Source organism: Bos taurus, chromosome 3 (assembly GCF_002263795.3).
Source record: "Bos taurus isolate L1 Dominette 01449 registration number 42190680 breed Hereford chromosome 3, ARS-UCD2.0, whole genome shotgun sequence".
NCBI classification, from domain to species: domain Eukaryota; kingdom Metazoa; phylum Chordata; class Mammalia; order Artiodactyla; family Bovidae; genus Bos; species Bos taurus.
The window spans coordinates 117,059,436-117,079,536 of NC_037330.1; the positions used below are offsets into that span (position 1 = coordinate 117,059,436).

General features: G+C 50.5%; 1 protein-coding gene across 38 annotated transcripts in view; it reads left to right on the forward strand.

Moving 5' to 3' along the window:
- Positions 1–14,643: 14,643 nt before the first annotated feature.
- LRRFIP1 (LRR binding FLII interacting protein 1) overlaps positions 14,644–20,101 on the forward strand; it is a 161,489-nt gene continuing 156,031 nt past the window's right edge. For 37 of the 38 annotated variants that reach the window (XM_005205022.5, XM_005205023.5, XM_024989730.2 and 34 more), the window contains exon 1: positions 14,663–14,832. In XM_005205022.5, the coding sequence (XP_005205079.2) occupies positions 14,737–14,832 (96 nt within the window). In that variant the 5' untranslated portion in view covers positions 14,663–14,736. Of the gene's footprint in view, positions 14,833–20,101 lie in introns of all 38 variants that reach the window. The other variant, NM_001102308.2, reaches the window with a different exon arrangement.

Below are 20,101 nucleotides of genomic sequence, written 5' to 3' on the forward strand. Positions count from 1 at the left end.
TCTCCCGATACAGTATTTCAGAAGGGGGTGAGTTTATTAAGAACAAAGAGCAGAGATAATCAGGGCGTACCAAGTACAGTGGGCCGACCTTCTAACAGGCCAGGGAGAAGCAACACTTTTTGTGGGTTTGTAGCCAATTTTTATAGCCTCAAAACAAAGGAAATTCTTGCCAGAAGGTTGGCATTAGGTGATTGGTTAGGGGACTGTATGGTGATCCCTGAGGTGGGCGTTTTTGCCGAATTTAGGTTCAGGAAGCCTGCTGGTGAGGATCTGACAGTGGTTATAATGGGGCTCAGTCAGCTTCAGAGGTGACCTTGGCTCCGGGCTCTGCTTCTGAAGCCTTGGTGCATGGCCTTGCCCCTGTGACCTCGGGGCCAGACCCCCACACTCACCAAAGAAAAGCTACGAGGATATGTTGTACAGCAAGGAGTGTAGAGCCAATATAACTTTAAATGGAGTGTAGCCTATAAAAACACTGAATCACTATGTCATGTGCCTGAAACGAATCCAATATTGTAGATCAACTATGTATGCTCAGTTGCTTCACATGCGTCCGAGTCTTTTTGACCCTGTGGACCACAGCCCACCAGGCTCCTTTGTCCATGGGATTCTCCAGGCAAGAATACTGGGTTGCCACTTCCTCCTCCAGGGATCTTCCTGACCCAGGGATCGAACCCACGTCTCTTATGTCTCCTGCATTGACAGGTGGATTCTTTACTACTCTTGCCACCTGGGAAGCCCAGGGTTGCCATATGCTTCCATTAAAGAAATAAACTTGGCTGCAAACCAGAAAAGAAAAAGCCTCACCAGAGGCACAGATGTATACAAACTGTCAAACACGCCACAGGAACCAGCCCACAACTCAGATCACCTTGCAGTACCGGACAGGAAACACGGCAGATCAGACACAGCCGGGGTTTCCCTGGCCCCGCCCTCCAGCTTACAGATGCTCAGTGACCACGAGGACAGACAAGCTCACAGGGAGACAGGACCACAGGACACCTGATGAGCTGGCAGGAGGCAAAGAAAAGAAGTGAGCTTGGGGATTCCTTTCAGAACTGCCACAGTGGGCTGAACTGGATGGCGGGAAGATCACCTCTGTTTCCATGTCCTGACGCTACCCGTGGTCCTTCTGCAGCAAAGCAGCAGGCCAATGGCTATCTGAGACCCCACCACAAATGACCACCCCAACCTCCTGACACTCCCAGGAGACGGGGGTCAAACAGGCTGACACCAAACACCCCTTCACGGCATCTGTGTGTCCAGGCCTCCTCATCCTGGAGGAGGTGATGTGTGGTCAGCCATGTGTCAGGTTACGGGCTTTCAAAAGTCATTACACTATAACCACAAGTCTAATACGATGCTCAGAGGGGGCCAGTGCTCTCTCCTGTTGCCTCCTTATGTTTCCTTCGGTTTCATCTCATCATCACTTTTTAAAAATATACTTACCTGTTTATTATTTTGGCTGAGCGGGGTCTTAGCTGCGGCCCTGGGGGTCTTCACTGCAGCACATGAACTTCTTAGTTGTGGCAGGAGGACCCTCAGGTGCCCCACCCATGTGGGATCTAGTTTCCCCAACCAGGGATCTAACTCAGGTGCCCTGCACTGGGAGCCCAGAGTTTTTTACCCAACAGACCTTCAAAGAAGACCTTCATCCTCATTTTTAAGTACTTTTTGAAAAATTGTATAATTTATACACAGTAGTGTGCATGTGATGGACATGTGTGTAGATGTGCATGCAGATTGCACAATTGCACTCATCTCACACGCTAGTAAAGTCATGCTCCAACTTCTCCAAGCCAGGCTTCACCAAAACGTGAACCGTGAACTTCCTGATGTTCAAGCTGGTTTTAGAAAAGGCAGAGGAACCAGAGATCAAATTGCCAACATCCGCTGGATCATGGAAAAAGCAAGAGAATTCCAGAAAAACATCTATTTCTGCTTTATTGATTATGCCAAAGCCTTTGACTGTGTGGATCACAATAAACTGTGGAACATTCTGAAAGAGATGGGAATACCAGACCACCTGACCTGCCTCTTGAGAAACCTATATGCAGGTCAGGAAGCAGCAGTTAGAACTGGACATGGAACAACAGACTGGTTCCAAATAGGAAAAGGAGTACGTCAAGGCTGTATATTGTCACCCTGCTTATTTAACTTATATGCAGAATACATCATGAGAAATGCTGGACTGGAAAAAACACAAGCTGGAATCAAGATTGCCGGGAGAAATATCAATAACCTCAGATATGCAGATGGCAACCACCCTTATGGCAAAAAGTGAAGAGGAACTAAAACTGAATTGAACTGATGACCAATGTGGACACACATCCTTGCACTGTGACCAGCTGACTCCACTTTCCCTGGGACTGTCCGTCTTTGTCTGAAAGGAGCAGGTCTCAGAAAACCCTTTGTTGTTCAGTCTTTGTTCAGTCTCTCAGTTGTGTCCAACTTTTTGCAACCCCATGGACTGCAGCATGCCAGGCTTCCCTGTCCTTCCCAATCTCCCAAAGTTTGCTCAAACTCATGGCCATCGAGTCAGTGATGCCATCCAACCATCTCATCCTCTGTGGCCCCCTTCTTCTCCTGCCTTTAATCTTTCCCAGCATCAGGGTCTTTTCCAATGAGTCAGCTCTTCACATCAGGTGGCCAAAGTATTGGAGCTTCAGCTTCAGCAACAGTCCTTTCAATGAATATGCAGGACTGATTTCCTTTAGGATGGACTGGTTTTATCTCCTTGCAGTCCAAGGGACCCTCAAGAGTCTTCTCCAGCACCACAGTTTGAAGGCATCAATTCTTTGGCTCTCAGCATTCTTTATGGTCCAATGCTTACGTCTATACATGACTACTGGAAAAACCATAGCTTTGACTCTATGGATCTTTGTTGGCAAAGTAATGTCTCTGTTATTAAATATGCTGTCTAGGTTGGTCATAGCTTTTCTTTCAAGGAGCAAGTGTCTTTGAATTTCATGGCTGCAGTCACAATCCACAGTAATTTTGGAACCCCAAAAAATAAAGTCTGTCACTGTTTCCATTGTTTCCCCATCTATTTGCCATGAAGTGATAGGACCAGCTGCCATGATCTGTGTTTTTGGAATGTTGAGCTTTAAGCCAACTTTTTCACTCTCTTCTTTCACCTCATCAAGAGCTCCTTCGTTCCTCTTTACTTTCTACCATTAGGGTGGTATCATCTGCATATCTGAGGTTGTTGATTTCTCCCTGAAATCCTGATTCCAGCCTGTGCTTCAACCAGCCCGGCATTTCACATAATCTCCTCTGCATATAAGTTACATAAGCAGGGTGACAGTACACAGCCTTGATGTACCCCTTTTCCAATTTGGAACCAGTCTGTTGTTCCATGTCCATTTCTAAATGTTGCTCCTTGACCTGCATACAGATTTCTCAGAAGGCAAGTAAGGTGGTCTGGTATTCCCATCTCTTTAAGAATGTTCCACAGTTTGTTGTGATCCACATAGTCAAAGGCTTTAGCATAGTCAATGAAGCAGAAATAGATGTTTTTCTGGAATTCTCTTGCTTTTTCTATGATCCAACGGATGTTGGCAATTTGATCTTTGGTTCCTCTGCTTTTTCTAAATCCAGCTTGAACGTCTGGAATTTCTCAGTTCATGTACTGTTGAAACCTAGCTTGAAGGATTTTGAGCATTACCTTGCTAGCATGTGAAATGAGGGCAATGATGCCATAGTTTGAACATTCTTTGGCATTGCCTTTCTTTGGGATTGGAATGAAAACTGACCTTTTCCAGTCCTGTGGCCACTGCTGAGTTTTCCATATTTGCTGGCATATTGAGTGCAGCACTTTCACAGCATCATCTTTCAGGATTTGAAATAGTTCAGCTGGAATTCCATCACCTCCATTAGCTTTGTTCGTAGTGATGCTTCCTAAGGCCCACTTGACTTCGCATTCCAGGATGTCCGGCTCTAGGTGAGTGATCACACCATCGTGGTTATCTGGGTCATGAAGATCTTCTTTGCACAGTAAATCTGTATATTCTTGCCACCCCTTCTTAGTATCTTCTGCTTCTGTTAGGTCCATATTGTTTATGTCCTTTATTGTACCCATCTGTGCATGAAATGTTCCCTTGATATCTCTAATTTTCTTGAAGAGGTCTCTAGTCTTTCCCATTCTATTGTTTTCCTCTATTTCTTTGCACTGATCACTGAGGAAGGCTTTCTTATCTCTCCTTGCTATGCTTTGGAACTCTGCATTCAAATGGGTATATCTTTCCTTTTCTCCTTTGCCTTTGACTTCTCTTCTTTTCTCAGCTATTTTTAAGGCTTCGTCAGACAACCATTATTGCCTTATTGCATTTCTTTTTCTTGGGGATGGTTTTGGTTACCATCTCCTATACAATGTTACAGACTTCTGTCCATAATACCCAGATAAACCTGGACAGTTATTTTCCCTATGCAGCAGCCACCTCATGGAAGGAGCATCTACTTCATTCAGAAGCTTCCCTGTGCCCCTTTGTAGTCAGTCCACTCATCCTGCAGCTCCATTCATTCGCTCAGTCATGTCTGACTCTTTGCAACCCCATGGACTGCAGCACACAAGGCTTCCCCGTCCATCACCAACTCCCGGAGCTTGCTCAAACTCATGTCCATCGAGTCAGTGATGCCACCCAACCATCTCATCCTTTGTCATCCCCTTCTCCTCCTACCTTCAATCTTTCCCAGCATCAGAGTCTTTTCTAAGGAGTCAATTCTTCACATCAGGTGGCCAAAGTATTGGAGTTTCAGCTTCAGCATCAGTCTTTCCAATGAATATCAGGACTGATTTCCTTAAGGATTGTCTGGTTGGATCTCCTTGCTGTGCAAGGGACTCTCAAGAGTCTTCTCCAACACCACAGTTCAAAAGCATCAATTCTCCAGTGCTCAGCTTTCTTTATAGTCCAACTCTCACATCGATACAGGACTACTGGAAAAATCATAGCTTTGACCGGACAGACATTTGTTGGCAAAGTAATGTCTCTGCTTTTTAATATGCTGTCTAGGTTTGTCATAGCTTTTCTTCCAAGGAGCAAGCGTCTTTTAATTTCATGGCTGCAGTCACCATCTGCAGTGACTTGGGAGACCAAAAAAAAATAATGTCTCCCACTGTTTCCATCTTTTCTCCATCTATTTGCCATGAAGTGATGGCACAGGGTACTATGATCTTCGTTTTCTGAATGTTGAGTTTTAAGCCAACTTTTTCACTCTCCTCTTTCACTTTCAACAAAAGGCTCTTTAGTTCTTCTTCACTTTCTGCTATAAGGGCGGTGTCATCTGCATATGTGAGGTTATTGATATTTCTCCTGGCAATCTTGATTCCAGCTTGTGCTTCATCCAGCCCAGCATTTCACTCGATGTACTCTGAATTTAAGTTAAATAAACAGGGTAACAATATACAGCCTTGACATTCTCCTTTCCCAATTTGGAACCAGTCTGTTTTTCCATGTCCAGGTCTAAGTGTTGCTTCTTGACCTGCATACAGGTCAGATGGTCTGGTATTCCCATCTCTTGAAGAATTTTCCACAGTTTGTTGTGATCCACAGTGAAAGGCTTTGACATAGTCAGTAAAGCAGAAGTAGATGTTTTTCTGGAAGTCTCTTGCTTTCTTGATGATCCAACGGATGTTGGCAATTTGGTCTCTGGTTCCTCTGCCTTTTCTAAATCCATCTGGAACATCTGGAAGTTCACAGTTCACGTTCTGTTTGGCTTGAGAATCTGAGCATTACTCTGCTAGCATGTTCGATGAGTCCTACAGAGGTCATCACCGTTCTATCTCCACAGCTTAGTGTTGCCTGTTCTAAGTTTCATATAAACAGAACCATTCAATACGCACATTTTTGTGTCTGACTTCTTTCACTCAACATCGTTTTTCGGAGATTCACCCACATTGTTGTCTGTCTTAGGGGTTGTTAGTTTATATTGCCAAGTACTGTTGCTCTATGATGTGCTTGTCTATCCACCTACTGACGGACACTGGGTTGCTTTTGGCTTTGGGCTACTCTGAACATTCTTACACGTGTCTTTTTGTGGACATGTTTTTCATTTCTTTGGGGCAAATACTAGTGAGTCTAGTGACCAGATCACAGGGTAGGTTATGTCTTTAAGAAACTCCCAAACAGCATTCCAAACTGGCTGTACAATGCCGTACTCCCACCAGCAGTGTGAGAGTCCCAGCTGCTACACATTACCCACATTTGGTCTTGTCCGTCTTCCCAATGGTGGGCAATCTGGCAGATGCAAACTGGGATCTCACTGTGGTTTCGCTTTACATATTCCTAACGCCAAGGATGTTGAGCATCTTTCCTGCACTTTGTGGTCATCTGTGTATATTTTTCAAAGAACGTTTCACTGAAGTAGAGTTGATTTACAGTGTGGTGTTAGCTTCAGGTATACAGCTAAGTAATTCAGTTTTATATGATATATAAAAATATGTGTGTGTGTATATATATTCCTTTCCCATACTTTTCCATTAAAGTTATTACAAAATATTGAATATAGTTCCCTGTGCCATACAGTATGTCCTTGTTCTTTATTTTATATATCTGTGGAGAAGGAAATGGCACCCCACTCCAGTGGTCTTGCCTGGAGAATCCCAGGGACGGGGGAGCCTGGTGGGCTGCCGTCTATGGGGTCGCACAGAGTCAGACACGACTGAAGTGACTTAGCAGCAGCAGCAGCAGCAGTGTATATCTGTTAACCCCAAACTAATTTACCACTCTCCTCCCCTTCCCCCTTGGTAAACATAAATTTGTTTTCTATGTCTGTGAGTCTATTTCTGTTTTGGAAGTAAGTAAAGCCATTTGTATGATTTTAAGATTCCTCATATAAGTGACACATGGCATTTGTCTTTCTCTGTCTCGCTTTACTCAGTGTGATGGTCTCTAGGTCCATCCACGTTGCTACAAATGGCAGTATTTCATTCTTTTTAGTGGCTGAGTGATATTCCAGTATATACATACAGCACATCTTCTCTATCCATTCACTTGTCAATGGGCATTAGAGATACCAAGGGAACATTTCATGCAAAGGTGGGCTCGATAAAGGACAGAAATGGTATGGACCTAACAGAAGCAGAAGATATTAAGAAGAGATGGCAGCAATACACAGAAGAACTGTACAAAAAAGATCTTCACAACCAGATAATCACGATGGTGTGATCACTGACCTAGAGCCAGACATCCTGGAGTGTGAAGTCAAGTGGGCCTTAGCATCACTACGAACAAAGCTAGTGGAGGTGATGGAATTCCAGTTGAGCTATTTCAAATCCTAAAAGATGATGCTGTGAAAGTGCTGCACTCAATATGCCAGCAAATTTGGAAAACTCAGCAGTGGCCACAGGACTGGAAAAGGTCAGTTTTCATTCCAATCCCAAAGAAAGACAATGCCAAAGAATGCTCAAACTACCACACAATTGCACTCGTCTCACACACTAGTAAACACATGCTCAAAATTCTCCAAGCCAGGCTTCAGCAATACATGAACTGTGAACTTCCAGATGTCCAAGCTGGATTTAGAAAAGGCAGAGGAACCAGAGATCAAATTGCCAACATCTGCTGGATCATGGAAAAAGCAAAAGAGTTCCAGAAAAACATCTATTTATGCTTTATTGACTATGCCAAAGCCTTTGACTGTGTGCATCACAATAAACTGTGGAAAATTCTGAAAGAGATGGGAATACCAGATCACCTGACCTGCCTCTTGAGAAACCTATATGCAGGTCAGGAAGCAACAGTTAGAACTGGACATGGGACAACAGACTGGTTCCAAATAGGAAAAGGAGTATGTCAAGGCTGTATATTGTCACCCTGCTTATTTAACTTACATGCAGAGTGCATCATGAGAAATGCTGGGATGGATGAAGCATAAGCTGGAATCAAGATTGCTGGGAGAAATATCAATAACCTCAGATATGCAGATGACACCACCCTTATGGCAGAAAGTGAAGAGGAACTAAAGAGCCTCTTGATGAAAGTGAAAGAGGAGAGTGAAAAAGTTGGCTTAAAACTCAACATTCAGAAAATGAAGATCATGGCATCTGGTCCCATCACTTCATAGGAAATAGATGGGGAAACAGTGGAAACAGTGTCAGACTTTATTTTTTGGGGCTCCAAAGTCACTGCAGATGGTGACTTCAGCCATGAAATTAAAAGATGCTTACTCCTTGGAAGGAAAGTTATGACCAACCTAGATAGCACATTCAAAAGCAGAGACAGTACTTTGCCAACAAAGGTCCATCTAGTCAAGGCTATGGTTTTTCCAGTGGTCATGTATGGATGTGAGAGTTGGACTGTGAAGAAAGCTGAGCGCCAAAGAATTGATGTTTTTGAACTGTGGTGTTGGAGAAGACTCTTGAGAGTCCCTTGGACTGCAAGGAGATCCAACCAGTCCATTCTGAAGGAGATCAGCCCTGGGATTTCTTTGGAAGGACTGATGCTAAAGCTGAAACTCCAGTACTTTGGCCACCTCATGCGAAGAGTTGACTCACTGGAAAAGACCCTGATGCTGGGAGGGATTGGGAGCAGGAGGAGAAGGGAACGACAGAGGATGAGATGGCTGGATGGCTTCACTGACTCGATGGACGTGAGTCTGAGTGAACTCCAGGAGTTGGTGATGGACAGGGGGGCCTGGTGTGCTGCGATTCATGGGGTCGCAAAGAGTCGGACACGACTGAGCGACTGAACTGAACTGAACTAGGGGAATTACTTTTTTGAAAAGCTTTTAAATTCTTGAAAGCTATTTGTCCACTTTTGAGTTTTGGTTGAAACTAGATTACATAAACCATAAATCCATTTAATCTTGTTCATCCAAATGTATCAAAATATTCTGAAAATGATCTAATGAGAGAAAAGGCCCTCGGAATACATTGTGATATGACCTACAATGACTTACAGCGACATTATAGATCAAATATTAACATTTGATATATAACACTCTTATATTTAGTTTAAAATACATGTTAGTAGAAGTTTTAGTATGTTCTGCCTGTACCCCAGTTGTCTCATGCACCCCACCCTGGAGACCCCAGGTCCAGGAGATCCTGCAAGTCATCCATAGGTATGACAAGATGAAGCAGTTACAAACCATTGTGGAGTAGGCAAAGATGTGGAACGGGAATAGACTCAATCAGAGATGAAGGATAAGATAAATTTTTAAAAATCCAACATGACTCCAAAGTTTTAACTACAAGAAAAATGGAAAATAACTGCAAGTGTTACTATCCTGGGAGAGAAGAGGCATTTTAGAATGGCAAAACTGGGTTGGGTGGATCCATCCAATTTGCTACTTGGAGATGCTGAACGAGGCAACTGACAAAGGCCATCGGGCCATCGGAGACGTTAACCTTCAGGCATGGTAGAGACACTGACCTCAGCCAGCCCCGCTCTGGGCATGATTTTGGCTCTGTGTTCTGCCCACTGCCTTTTGAGCCATCCCTGTGAAGGGCTGTGACCCTCCGCAGCCCTCCTCCAGCTGTAATCCCCGTGAGCTTTACCCGTCCTCTGTTAATTGGAAGAGTAAGACTGGAACTTCCCAGTCTTGCTTCTCAGGTGATGTTAGTGGTAAAGAACCTGCCTGCAATTCAGGAGATGTAAAAGACATGGGTTCTATCCCTGGGTCGGGAAGATCCCCTGGAGAAGGAAATGGCAACCCACCCCAGCATTCTTGCCTGGAAAATCCCATGGACAGAGGCACCTGGCGGGCTATAGTCCGCAGGGTCACAAAGGGTCAGACAGGACTGAGCAAGCCGCAACAAACAACAAGACTGGAACATGAGTGGACAATGTTTGAAGCACAGAGAAGGCCTTCTCAGCGGACCCAGGTGAGTGGCGTAGCATCTCTGTCTCCTGCTCAAAAATAACCTTGCATGGGTAGTGTAGTCACCTGGAACAGGAAAAGGGCCACGTGGGAGGGGGCTTTAGTGCCAGGGGCAGTCTTCCAGGTAGAAGCAGCTTCATGGACAACCTTGCAGGAGCAGCTGAGTGTCCAGAGCAAAGAGAAAGCCACTGCTCCTTGGTGAGCCATGGCTCAGCCTGACGGATGGAGTCTTGTGGGCTTCTGTATCCCTCAAGGGGCACCCCAAGAACAGGGGATACCCGCAGAGCTGTGTAATGCCCTTGCGCACCCCCTCACGCCTCAGCAGAGGCAGATTCATCCCAGATCCTGGCCCTTTGGGGACAGGAGCGCAAGGACCGCTTATTGACTGCTGTGTATCAAGCCCTGAAATACCTCATTACATGAACTGCCTGCACCCAGACAATGCAGGTATCGTTCACAGGCCAGAACCGATCCCCAAGGGAGAAGCCGTTGCAGAGCACGTCACCAAAGAAGGAGGAAACAATGGATGGTGGTCCACGAGGTCATGACCTCATGGGACCACGTGAGGACCAGCAACCTTGGTTCCGATGATTCCCAAGAAGCGGCCCTTTCCCAGATGAGGGTGGTTGATGGAGGAGAGGTGGGAGACAGAATTCACTGCAGTGTCTGAGGACACTGTGTAGGGACTGAACTTTTCAGAAATACCTCCAGGCAGTCCCTGAGGCAGCGAGTCCTCCCGTCTCTGGACAAAACCCAATGGGGTCAGTCAGGAGGGGGGTCAGAACCTGTACTCAGCCCCCAGTTTCAGACAGATGCTCTCATTATGATTAAAGCAGTGAAACATCCAGTCCCCAGTGAGGGCAGACAGCTGAGCAAGATAAGGTCAGCACAGAAGAATTTCAGTGCTGGCATACAGAGCAGCTTGATGTCCTGATGAAGACGGGTGAGGGAAGCAGAAGCAGCCTTAAAGAGCTGGAAAGACTTCTTCCAGAAGGGAGCTGTTGGGGACTTTCCTGGTGATCCAGGAGTTAAGACCTGATACTTTCCCTGCAGGGGGCACAGGTCTGATCCCTGGTTGGGGAACTGAGATCCCAATATGCCATGCAGCATGGCAAAAAGAAAAAGAGTTTTAATTTCTTAAAAATTAAAAAAATTTATAAGTTAAAGATTTCAATTAAAAGATTAAAATAAAACAAAGGAGATATTGGAACTTGGATATGTCATTGGATGAGCAGTTCCGGGTGTCTTGGGTAAGTCCAGAGAGAACAGCGGCTCTGTCTGAGTCCTTGGCGGGTCTGCCCCAGCCTCTGGCACAGATCCTGCCAGGCAGCAGGTGTGGGTGAGTGAGTGAGGGAAGCCATGGGCACCAGCCTGAGCAAAGACAGAGCCTTCACAAGGCATCAGGTGCTGGGGGAGCAGTGAGCCTCCAGCAGGACTGAAGAGAGACCTAGGGATGCTCTTCCACCCAGGACTGCGTCATCTAAGGACTGTGGGGACCTAGGCGGTATAAAATGTGATGTAGGAAACCCAGTCCACAGACACTTGCCCAGTCCCTCCACTGTGACAAGCAAATGCAAGCTCCCGGAGTACAACAAGGAACGAGGTCACTGCCCCTCTGCCCTGCTGACCCACCCCACAGCAGTCCACTAAGATGTCCTGAGCAACGGCACCTCCTGGGTCACTCCCCCACCGTCTTTTCGCCGCAATAAACCTCCAGCATCCTTCTCGGCCACTGCTGGGTCCCCTTTCTGTCCCCTCTTCCAGATTACCCCCAGGTTACTTCCTAAGAGCCCAAACCTACCTGGACACATCACTTGGTCAGAAACATACCAAACTGTTAACCATACTTATATCTGAGGGGGAGGAGGGTAGGAAACACAGGTGACTTCAGAGTGGGCCTGCCCTCCTTTCTTCTCTTGAGCATTAAAGTTCTCCCCACACCCCAAAATAGTGGTAACTTTTGAACCCTGAGTTTCTACCAGCACATTTCTTCTTCCCTAATCCAATACTGACAGGTAGTTGGGTCTTTACCCTGAGTGAGAAGGCAATGGCTTTGTAAATCTTATCTGATCCTCCAGTTTATTTTGTTTTTGAAATTGAAGTATAGTTGATACACGACGTATAGAATAGTTGATATGCACACTCAGTCCGTCAGTTGTGTCTGACACTCTGTAGACCCCATGGGCTACAGCCCCCCAGGCTCCTCTCTTCATGGGATTTCCCAGGCAAGAATACTGGAGCAGGTTGCCATTTCCTCCTCCAGAGGATCTTCCCAACCCAGATATGGAACCCGAGTCACTCGCGTCTCCTGCATTGGCAGGGCAAATTCTATACCACTGTGTCACTTGCTAAGTACCAAATAAACTATAGTTGTGTTAGTTGCTCAGTGGTGTGTGACTCTTTGTGATGCCATGGACTATAGACTTTCAGGTTCCTCTGGCCATGGAATTCTCTAGCCAAGAATGCTGGAGTGGGTTACCATTCCCTTCTCCGGGGGATCTTCCTGACCCAGGAATCGAACCCGGGTTTCCTGCATTGCAGGCAGATTCTTTACCTTCTGAGCCACCAGGGAAGCCCATAAATAAACTATACCTCAGAGTTATTTTTAAACCCACCCTTAGAGTGTGGAAGGTAAAGCTCAGGTTGTGGAAGGTAAAGCTCAGGTGAAGTCATTCCTTTTTCAACATCTACTTCCTGAGAATAGCCGACCTGTCAGGGCTTTTCCTAGAAGATGGGGATACAGGAATGAAGTGACAAGTCCCAGAAAACATGCCCCTGAAGAAGGAAGCGCCATCAACACAGGGTTTCTGAATGTGCTCTAAGGCTCGGCGGAGGGGGTGGGATGGGGGTTTGGTGGTGGCCAGATCCCGCAGCCTGGTAGACTGGAGCCAGAGCTGAACGCCCTGCTTATTTAACTTATATGCAGAGTAAAATGTGAAATGCCGGGCTGAATGAAGCACAAGCTGGAATCAAGATTGCCAGGAGAAATATCAATAACCTCAGATATGCAGATGACACCACCCTTACGGCAGAAAGTGAAGAACTAAAAAGCCTTTTGATGAAAGTGAAAGAGGAGAGTGAAAAAGTTGGCTTAAAGCTTAACATTCAGAAAACTAAGATCATGGCATCCGGTCCTGTCACTTCATGGTGAATAGATGGGGAAACAGTGGAAACAGTGACAAACTATTTTGGGGGGATCCAAAATCACTGCAGACGGTGACTGCAGCCATGAAATTAAAAGACTCTTGCTCCTTGGAAGAAAAGTTAGGACCAACTTAGACAGCACAATAAAAAGCAGAAACATTACTTTGCCGACAAAGGTCCCTCTAGTCAAGGCTATGGTTTCTCCAGTGGTCATGTATGGATGTGAGAGTTGGACTATAAAGAAAGCTTAGCACCTAAAAATAGATGCTTTTGAACTGTGGTGTTGGAGAAGACTCTTGAGGGTCCCTTGGACTGCAAGGAGATCCAACCAGTCCATCCTAAAGAAAATCAGTCCTGAATATTCATTGGAGGACTGATGCTGAAGCTGAAACGCCAATACTTTGGCCACCTGATGCAAAGAACTGAGTCACTGGAAAAGACCCAGGTGCTGGGAAAGATTGAAGGCAGGAGGAGAAGGGGACAACAGAGGATGAGATGGTTGGGTGGCATCACCAACTCAATGGCCATGAGTCTGAGTAAACTCCGGGGGTTGGCAATGAACAGGGAGGTCTTGTGCGCTGCAGTCCATGGGGGCCAAGGAGTCAGACACGCCTGAGTGACTGAACTGAACTGAGGCCTGACTCCATCTGTGAGGTCAGACCCCATCTCACCTGGGGTGTAGGTTTGAACCAGGTCCCTACAGCCACCTGTTAGTACAAACCCCTTTCTGCAACCCAATCACTTCGAGTCCTCCTCTGTCCTCACTGAGGTCCAGACACAAGCAGTAGCCCCTGCCCTGAGGAGGTCAGCCCAGGATTGCCAGGGAAGTCCACCCTCCAGGGTTCCCCATGGGGCCAACCCAAACCCTGGGGGCTCCAGGCATCTCGGGCTCCGCCTCCTTTCTCTGATCGTCTGCCATGGCTTGCTCCCGGTCCCCACCAACGACCCGAGCCCCCATCACCCCCTCCCTGGCGCCCACAAGCTCCCCACCCTGAGCCATCCCAGGCCTCCTGCCATTTTCCTGTTCACTGTCCCCTGTCGTCCCGCACCCCCATCCCTGCCTCCCACTGGAATCCCCAGCCCTCATAGTCCCCGTGCCCCTGCGCCTCCGCCTTGCTCTCGCTCCTCCAGCCCCTGTTCCCACCGGAACCCCCAGTCCCCTTGCCCCACGCATCCTCATTCCCCTTCCCTGACTCCCAGCGGTCCCAAACCTCCCGAATCTCCACGCTCACGGTCCCCAGGCGTCCCCGGGCCCCTAGACCCCAGCGCCCGGATCCCTGGCCCCTGGAGTCCCAGCGCACCCGGCTCCCGGGTCCTTCGGCGCATCCCCACAGCCCGGGACCCGTGCCCCTCTCCCCGGGAGTCCCCAGACTCCAGCCCCCAGCGCCCAGGTCCCCATCTGGCTCGCCCCGGTCCCCGTGTCCCTTCACCCCCACTCCGCTTCAGGCTCCCCAGCCCCTGTCCCCCGCGTCCCTGCAGTCCCCGCAGCCCGGGTCTCCGTGACCCCCTCCCCCGGGCGTCCCCAGACCCAGGCCCCCAGCGCCCGGGTGCCCATCTGGCGCGCCCCGGGGTCCCTGCAGTCCCCGCAGCCCCGGTCCCCTCGTCCCCCTCCCCGGGCGTCCCCAGCCCCTGTCCCCGCGTCCCCGCGTCCCCGGCCCGCGCCCGCTGACGCCATGACGCCGGCGGAGGGCGGGGCGGAGCGGGGCCGGGCGGCCAGAGGGGCGCGGGCGGCGGAGCCAGGGTCCCGCGGCGCAGCGGGCGGCGCGGCCGATGGACATGGGCACGCAGGGCTCGGGGCGCAAGCGGCTCCCCAACCGGGAGCGGCTGACGGCAGAGGACGACGCGCTGAACCAGATCGCACGCGAGGTGAGCACGGGGCCCGGCCGGAGCGGGGCGCGGGCGCCGGGCTCCGCCGCAGCTGTCGGGCGTCCGTCCGCCGGCTCGGCGGGAGGGGCGCGGGCCGGGCCGGCACCTCGGTGGGCCGGGCGCGGGTCCTCCGCCGCGGGGACGGGCAGGCGACACCTAGCCCTACCCCCAGGCCCCCGGCCCCATCCGGCCGCCGCCCCCTCGCCGAGCCGGACTGGGGTGCCGCCCCTCTTGTGCACGGTGGCCTCGGGCCGGCCTGGTGGGGGGCGAGCGCCCGACTGGGTTGTTCGCCGCATCGTGGGGGTGACGTAGGCCCGACCCCCGGAGCCTGCGGACAGTCCCCGGAGGCCACATGGCCCTGGCGAAATGACCCGGCTCCTGTGTCTGACCCGCTGTCGTCTCGATTGTCACACAGGGCGCAGCTGGGGCGCGAACTGGGGTCTCCCTGGATTTCGTTTCTGGACCGAGGCTTAAAGCGGGCCCAGGCACGCTGAGGTTCTCATCAAAGTTTCCAGGGCAGAGTTTATTATGACGGTCGATGATGAACTTGAAGTGTGCAAATTAAAGGAGCCCCGCTAGGGTGACTTGTACAAACGCCTTTTCTTCCCACAAGAATTCAACCTTTGGGCTAAACAAACCGCAGGGGAAAGATGCCAGGGAGACCCGGGGCAGCAGGTTCCCTGGGAAGGGGTGAGATTCCTAGGGCCCACAGGGGACAGAGCTTGGCTTGTCATGTCACAGAACACCTTTGTACGCCTTCTGGATTGCCTAGCCAGCGTGCTCACTGTAGACAGGCCCCCCTCCCCATCCACTCTCTTCCAAGTGTTGGAGTGTGATGGAGAGGCTGTCTACATGTCATTATCATCACGTGGAAAAACCTCCAGGCGGTGTAGACTGCGGTGTCTGGTTGCCTCAGCTATTTATGGAGGTCCACTCTAGTACCAGGTCTTAGATGATTGGCTTTTATGGATTCGTGGCTGTCGCTCAGTATTTGTTGAATATTGAATGAATAAATGCATTTATTTTTCTCCATGTGGGAAGAAACTGGGCTTTCCAGGAAAACTCCTATTCAGCCCTTAAAACCCATGGTAGATTTGTGTCCTGTGTGGGACCTCCCCCATCAGCCCAGGCAGAGGTCTCCCTGCCTGCACTCGGGCTCCTCTAGCTTTTGCTCCCTACACCTGCCGTGGTGGTCACGTGGCTTCAGCCATTTCTGTTCACCTGTCCGACCCCCGTGGAAGGTAGCCACCAGGCAGGCACCGTCTTACTCATTTCGCATCCCCAGCACTCAACACAGAGCCGGGCGCATAGTAAGTGCTACTAAGTCTCTGTTATATTGCCTAAAAAACCTAAGGGGTACGAGGCACTTACAGTACATGTGGCTAAATATAGGCGCTTGCTAAATGTAGCAGCTTGAACATAATCCCCACCCCTGTGAAGACGGTCATGTAAGTAAGTGTTTAAACATAAAACCAAACAGGTGTTCTCCGGGAGGCCTGAGGTGACATGATCCGTGGGCCTTGTCTTTCCAGCAGTGGTTGCGGACAGAGGAAGGAGACTGAGGGTCCCGAAGTCCACCCCGTGTCTGCTGGATTTTATTAAAACAGACTGAAAGGAAAGGCCAAGGGATGCTCCTGGGGGGAGAGCCTTGAGATGCACAGTAACCGGGCACCCACGGGCCTGCCTCCCAGCCTAGGGACGCAGTTGGCAGTGACAAATTCAGACACCGGCGTCAGACCCAGGACTGGAGCTACACACAGCTCCTCTGTGCTCTCCTAGTCAGCCCCTTCCCGGTCTCTGTTTTTTCATCTTTAAAATGGGGAAAAGACCTCCCCTGAGGCTGTTAGGAGTAACGGAAGTGAGCAGCAGATGTAAAGTGAGTCACTGGCTAGATGTAAGGACGACAGGCTTGGAGCGTCCCAATAACCCTGGCCATGTAGCTGTTCCGAGTGCTGAGTGGCAGCTATTTGTCATGTTGGAAGGAGCCGGTGCAAATACATTTTACTGCCAACTTAACTCTGTCTCCCAACTGTGAAAATTAGAATCACTATTCAAATGGCAAATATCTATTCACCATGGAGTTCTAGAGAGTTCTTATAAAAATCAACAAAATTATCTTAAAGTTTCATATGAATACTTTCTCATTTGCTCATTGACTCAGCAGATACATGCCGCTCTTTCTGAAGCCCTGTACTAGGGAGACTGGGATTCAGGGATGGACTTAAAGAGCATCCGCCCTTGAGGAGTTGGGGTCTGACTTAGAGCATGACAATAATAGAAGACAGGAAGAGATCTGAGATTAAAAGGATATTGGGCCATGAAGGTTTGGAAATGAGAGAGTAACAATTTATTGATGGGACTAAGAATAGCAATCAGAGGTGGCTCCCTGGAGGAAGTGGCATTTTGAGTTATTCTTGAAGAAACCCTGACCTGGACTGGCCTCCACCAGGGGAAATGTTCTGGCTGGAGGGCAGATTCTCTGGGCAGTGTCCCCAGGGCGGTGGACCCTGGTCTCCACAGCGTCTCTGCAGCCGGCTCTGCTGGGCGTCTCTGCAGGTGGCCTCATCCTCAGGCTGCCTTGCTTTAGCAGACTCTGCCCCCCACCCCCTGAACCCACATGCTCCGTCTCTTCTGCTGGCTCTGTCCTGGGAGCTGGAAGCATCTTCCCTGACAAATCTCGCAAGTCTCCCTGCTGCTCCTGAGCCAAGCTCTCTGACCGCGGCACGGGGGCAGGGCAAGAAAGGTTACCCAGTGATCAATCAGGCCTCTCCTGGAAGTGGGAAATGGGGGGACGTGGCCTCCCCCGAAGCTCTTGGGGACATGAGGGGGGCCTGACGGAAAAAATCAAGAGGCCTCAGGAAAGTGGCAGGGGGTGGGGCAGGCTTGGGTCAGGCAGGCCCCCAGGAATGTGCACTCAGAGGATAAGTGGAGAATTCCAGTCTGCAATGATGGAGTCGGGCAGGGACAGGGAGCAATGAGGACGGGGCGGGGAGGCGGGGGACGCGGGGAACAGGGGCAGGACCACAGTGTAGAGCTGGCTGCATCCCCCTCGATAGCTTTGGACTCTCTTTGTGGAGGAACAGGAAGCAGGGACCCAGTAGAAGCTCTGCTTTTATATTTCCGCAGTTCCCTTATGGTCTCACTCCGGGCAAGTTGATAGTAAATGGAGCTGTAACTTGAAAACGCTGCAGATGCATTTGCAGGAGTGGCTTGTTTCTCGCTGTCTGAGGTGGGATTCAGGCAACATGTTGTCAGGAAGAAGGTCCAGTAAGCTACCTTGAGGCACTGGAGCGGCGTGTCTCTCACCCCCGGGAGGGGTGTCTGAAAGCAGATGTAGTTTTCTCTCCCACCGCCTTGAGCGTTCTGCTCAGGATTCTGGTAGCATCCACACCTCTCATCCCATGCTCTGCTTGGAGTGCAAGCATGTTGTCTCAGAACACTGGCCGTTTGTGTTTCCAGTACAAGGAAGTTGGCTCTGCAGGCTGCAGGAGACCGGCCCTTCGGTGAGCTCACCATCCAGTGAACGCTGGTGGGGTTTCCTTCCTCTTTCACAGCACAGCGACCCGCCACGACTGTGGCCTCCTTTCCAAGGTGGTCTTGCTGGGACGCTGCCCTCGGGGTACCCTCGCCAGGGTACTTCCCAGGTTCCCCCCTATTGGTGGAAGTTGACCCCTGACCTGTGAGAGCAGCTGTTCTGGGTTCATGACCCCTCCCCTTCACTAGAGAAGCACCCATGGCCCCATAAGGGTCAACCTTTCCGGGGAGGGGAGTTAAGACCTCGTACCCCAGGGCCAGCGACTGACCCAGGGGAGTGAGGATGCAGGAAGCCCCACCCCCCCGCTTGCCTCCTGAAGGAACCGACAACGGGGTGCAGGTCACCCTCCAGGGCCCCCGAGGGAGGGCCCGAGGGCAGGCTCCACTGAGGCCACCTCCCTTCCCCCCAGCCCCTCACCGCCCCCCACTGACAGTGCTCCCTGGACAGAACACTCACCTTCAAACCCCAGCCCCGGGCTCCACTTCTGGGCACCCAGTTTAGGACAGCCTCCGTGCCTCACTCTGGGTGGTCCCACGAATACAAAATGTTCTGTCCTAAAGCCCCCGGTCACTTGCTGTCCTCCCACCCCCCATCCTTCCCAAATAGCCCCAGAGAGATCACCCTGTCCTGAAGGACCCTGACTGCTTTCCGGTCCAGCCTTGAGGCCATTCGAGGGCCCAGTCTGGGCGTGGGCCTCTGCAGAGCGGCCCCAGAGTCCGGTTCCGTTGGACCCCCGCTTCCCCTTCTTCCGGCTCTCGGCAGGCAGGTCTGACTCCTCTGGAGTCAGAGGTGAGCCCTGATGGCACGATGCAGGCTGCTGGTGTCCGGGCGTGGCCCGTGCCCTCGGGGGAGGTCACACGGCGGGCGGCGTCTACAACCTGGGCTTCCTGCAGCTGGTTTCCCTCATTTGAACCGTCACCTTCACTCGCTTCTCCCCAGCGAGTTTGCCTATTTGAAGCTGGCCAGTGGATGCAGGCCGTTTGGACTGGAGGGTGAAATCTATCCAGTGTGGCCGCGGTTTGGGACTGGGGTGGTGTCAGAGCCCCTCCTTCCAGGGTGGGAAGAGGTGAGGGGCCTTCAGACACCCCCACCCCCGGCCCCAGTTCTAACGCAACCACCGTGGGGTGACCCCGGGCCCCTCCCTGGCTTGTCGTCCTGAGACACTTGCACACATCTTGGTGCATCAGTAACAAGCATTAGGAATATGACAAGACGAGCCTTCCGAGTGGATGTGTGTCATGGTCTGAGCTGTCGGGAATGGCCTGCGCCCTGCCTGTGACCTGGGGCTGATTCCCGACAAGACGGTTCTGGGTGGGGGGTGGGCAGTCCTGCTGGACTCCCATGATCTGTGGGCCCCGCTCCACGGCTATTTCTGTCAGAGGGCCAGCTGTCTCCCTGTCCCTTTTCTGGGCGACTCTGTGATGACTCACGGCTTTAGTAGTCAGGGCTGTGAATGCATGTGGAGGACCTAAAGCATCTGCTCCATAGAGTGACTGTCAGGGACCTGGGTTCTCACTGAGCCTGTCACCTGCGAGCCTTGTCAGGGTTCAGGAGGGACAAGGGGGACAGGTGGCGACCGAGGGTGCTTTTAAGGTCTGAGGTGCGTCAGGGACTCCCAGGAGCTTCTCCCCTGTAAGTGTATGCCATCCCATCGGAAGAGTTTAGAGCATCCCTGTTAGATGTGGAAAAACTGCTCCGAGATGCTCGGTGACTTGTCTGAGGTCATCTAGTAAC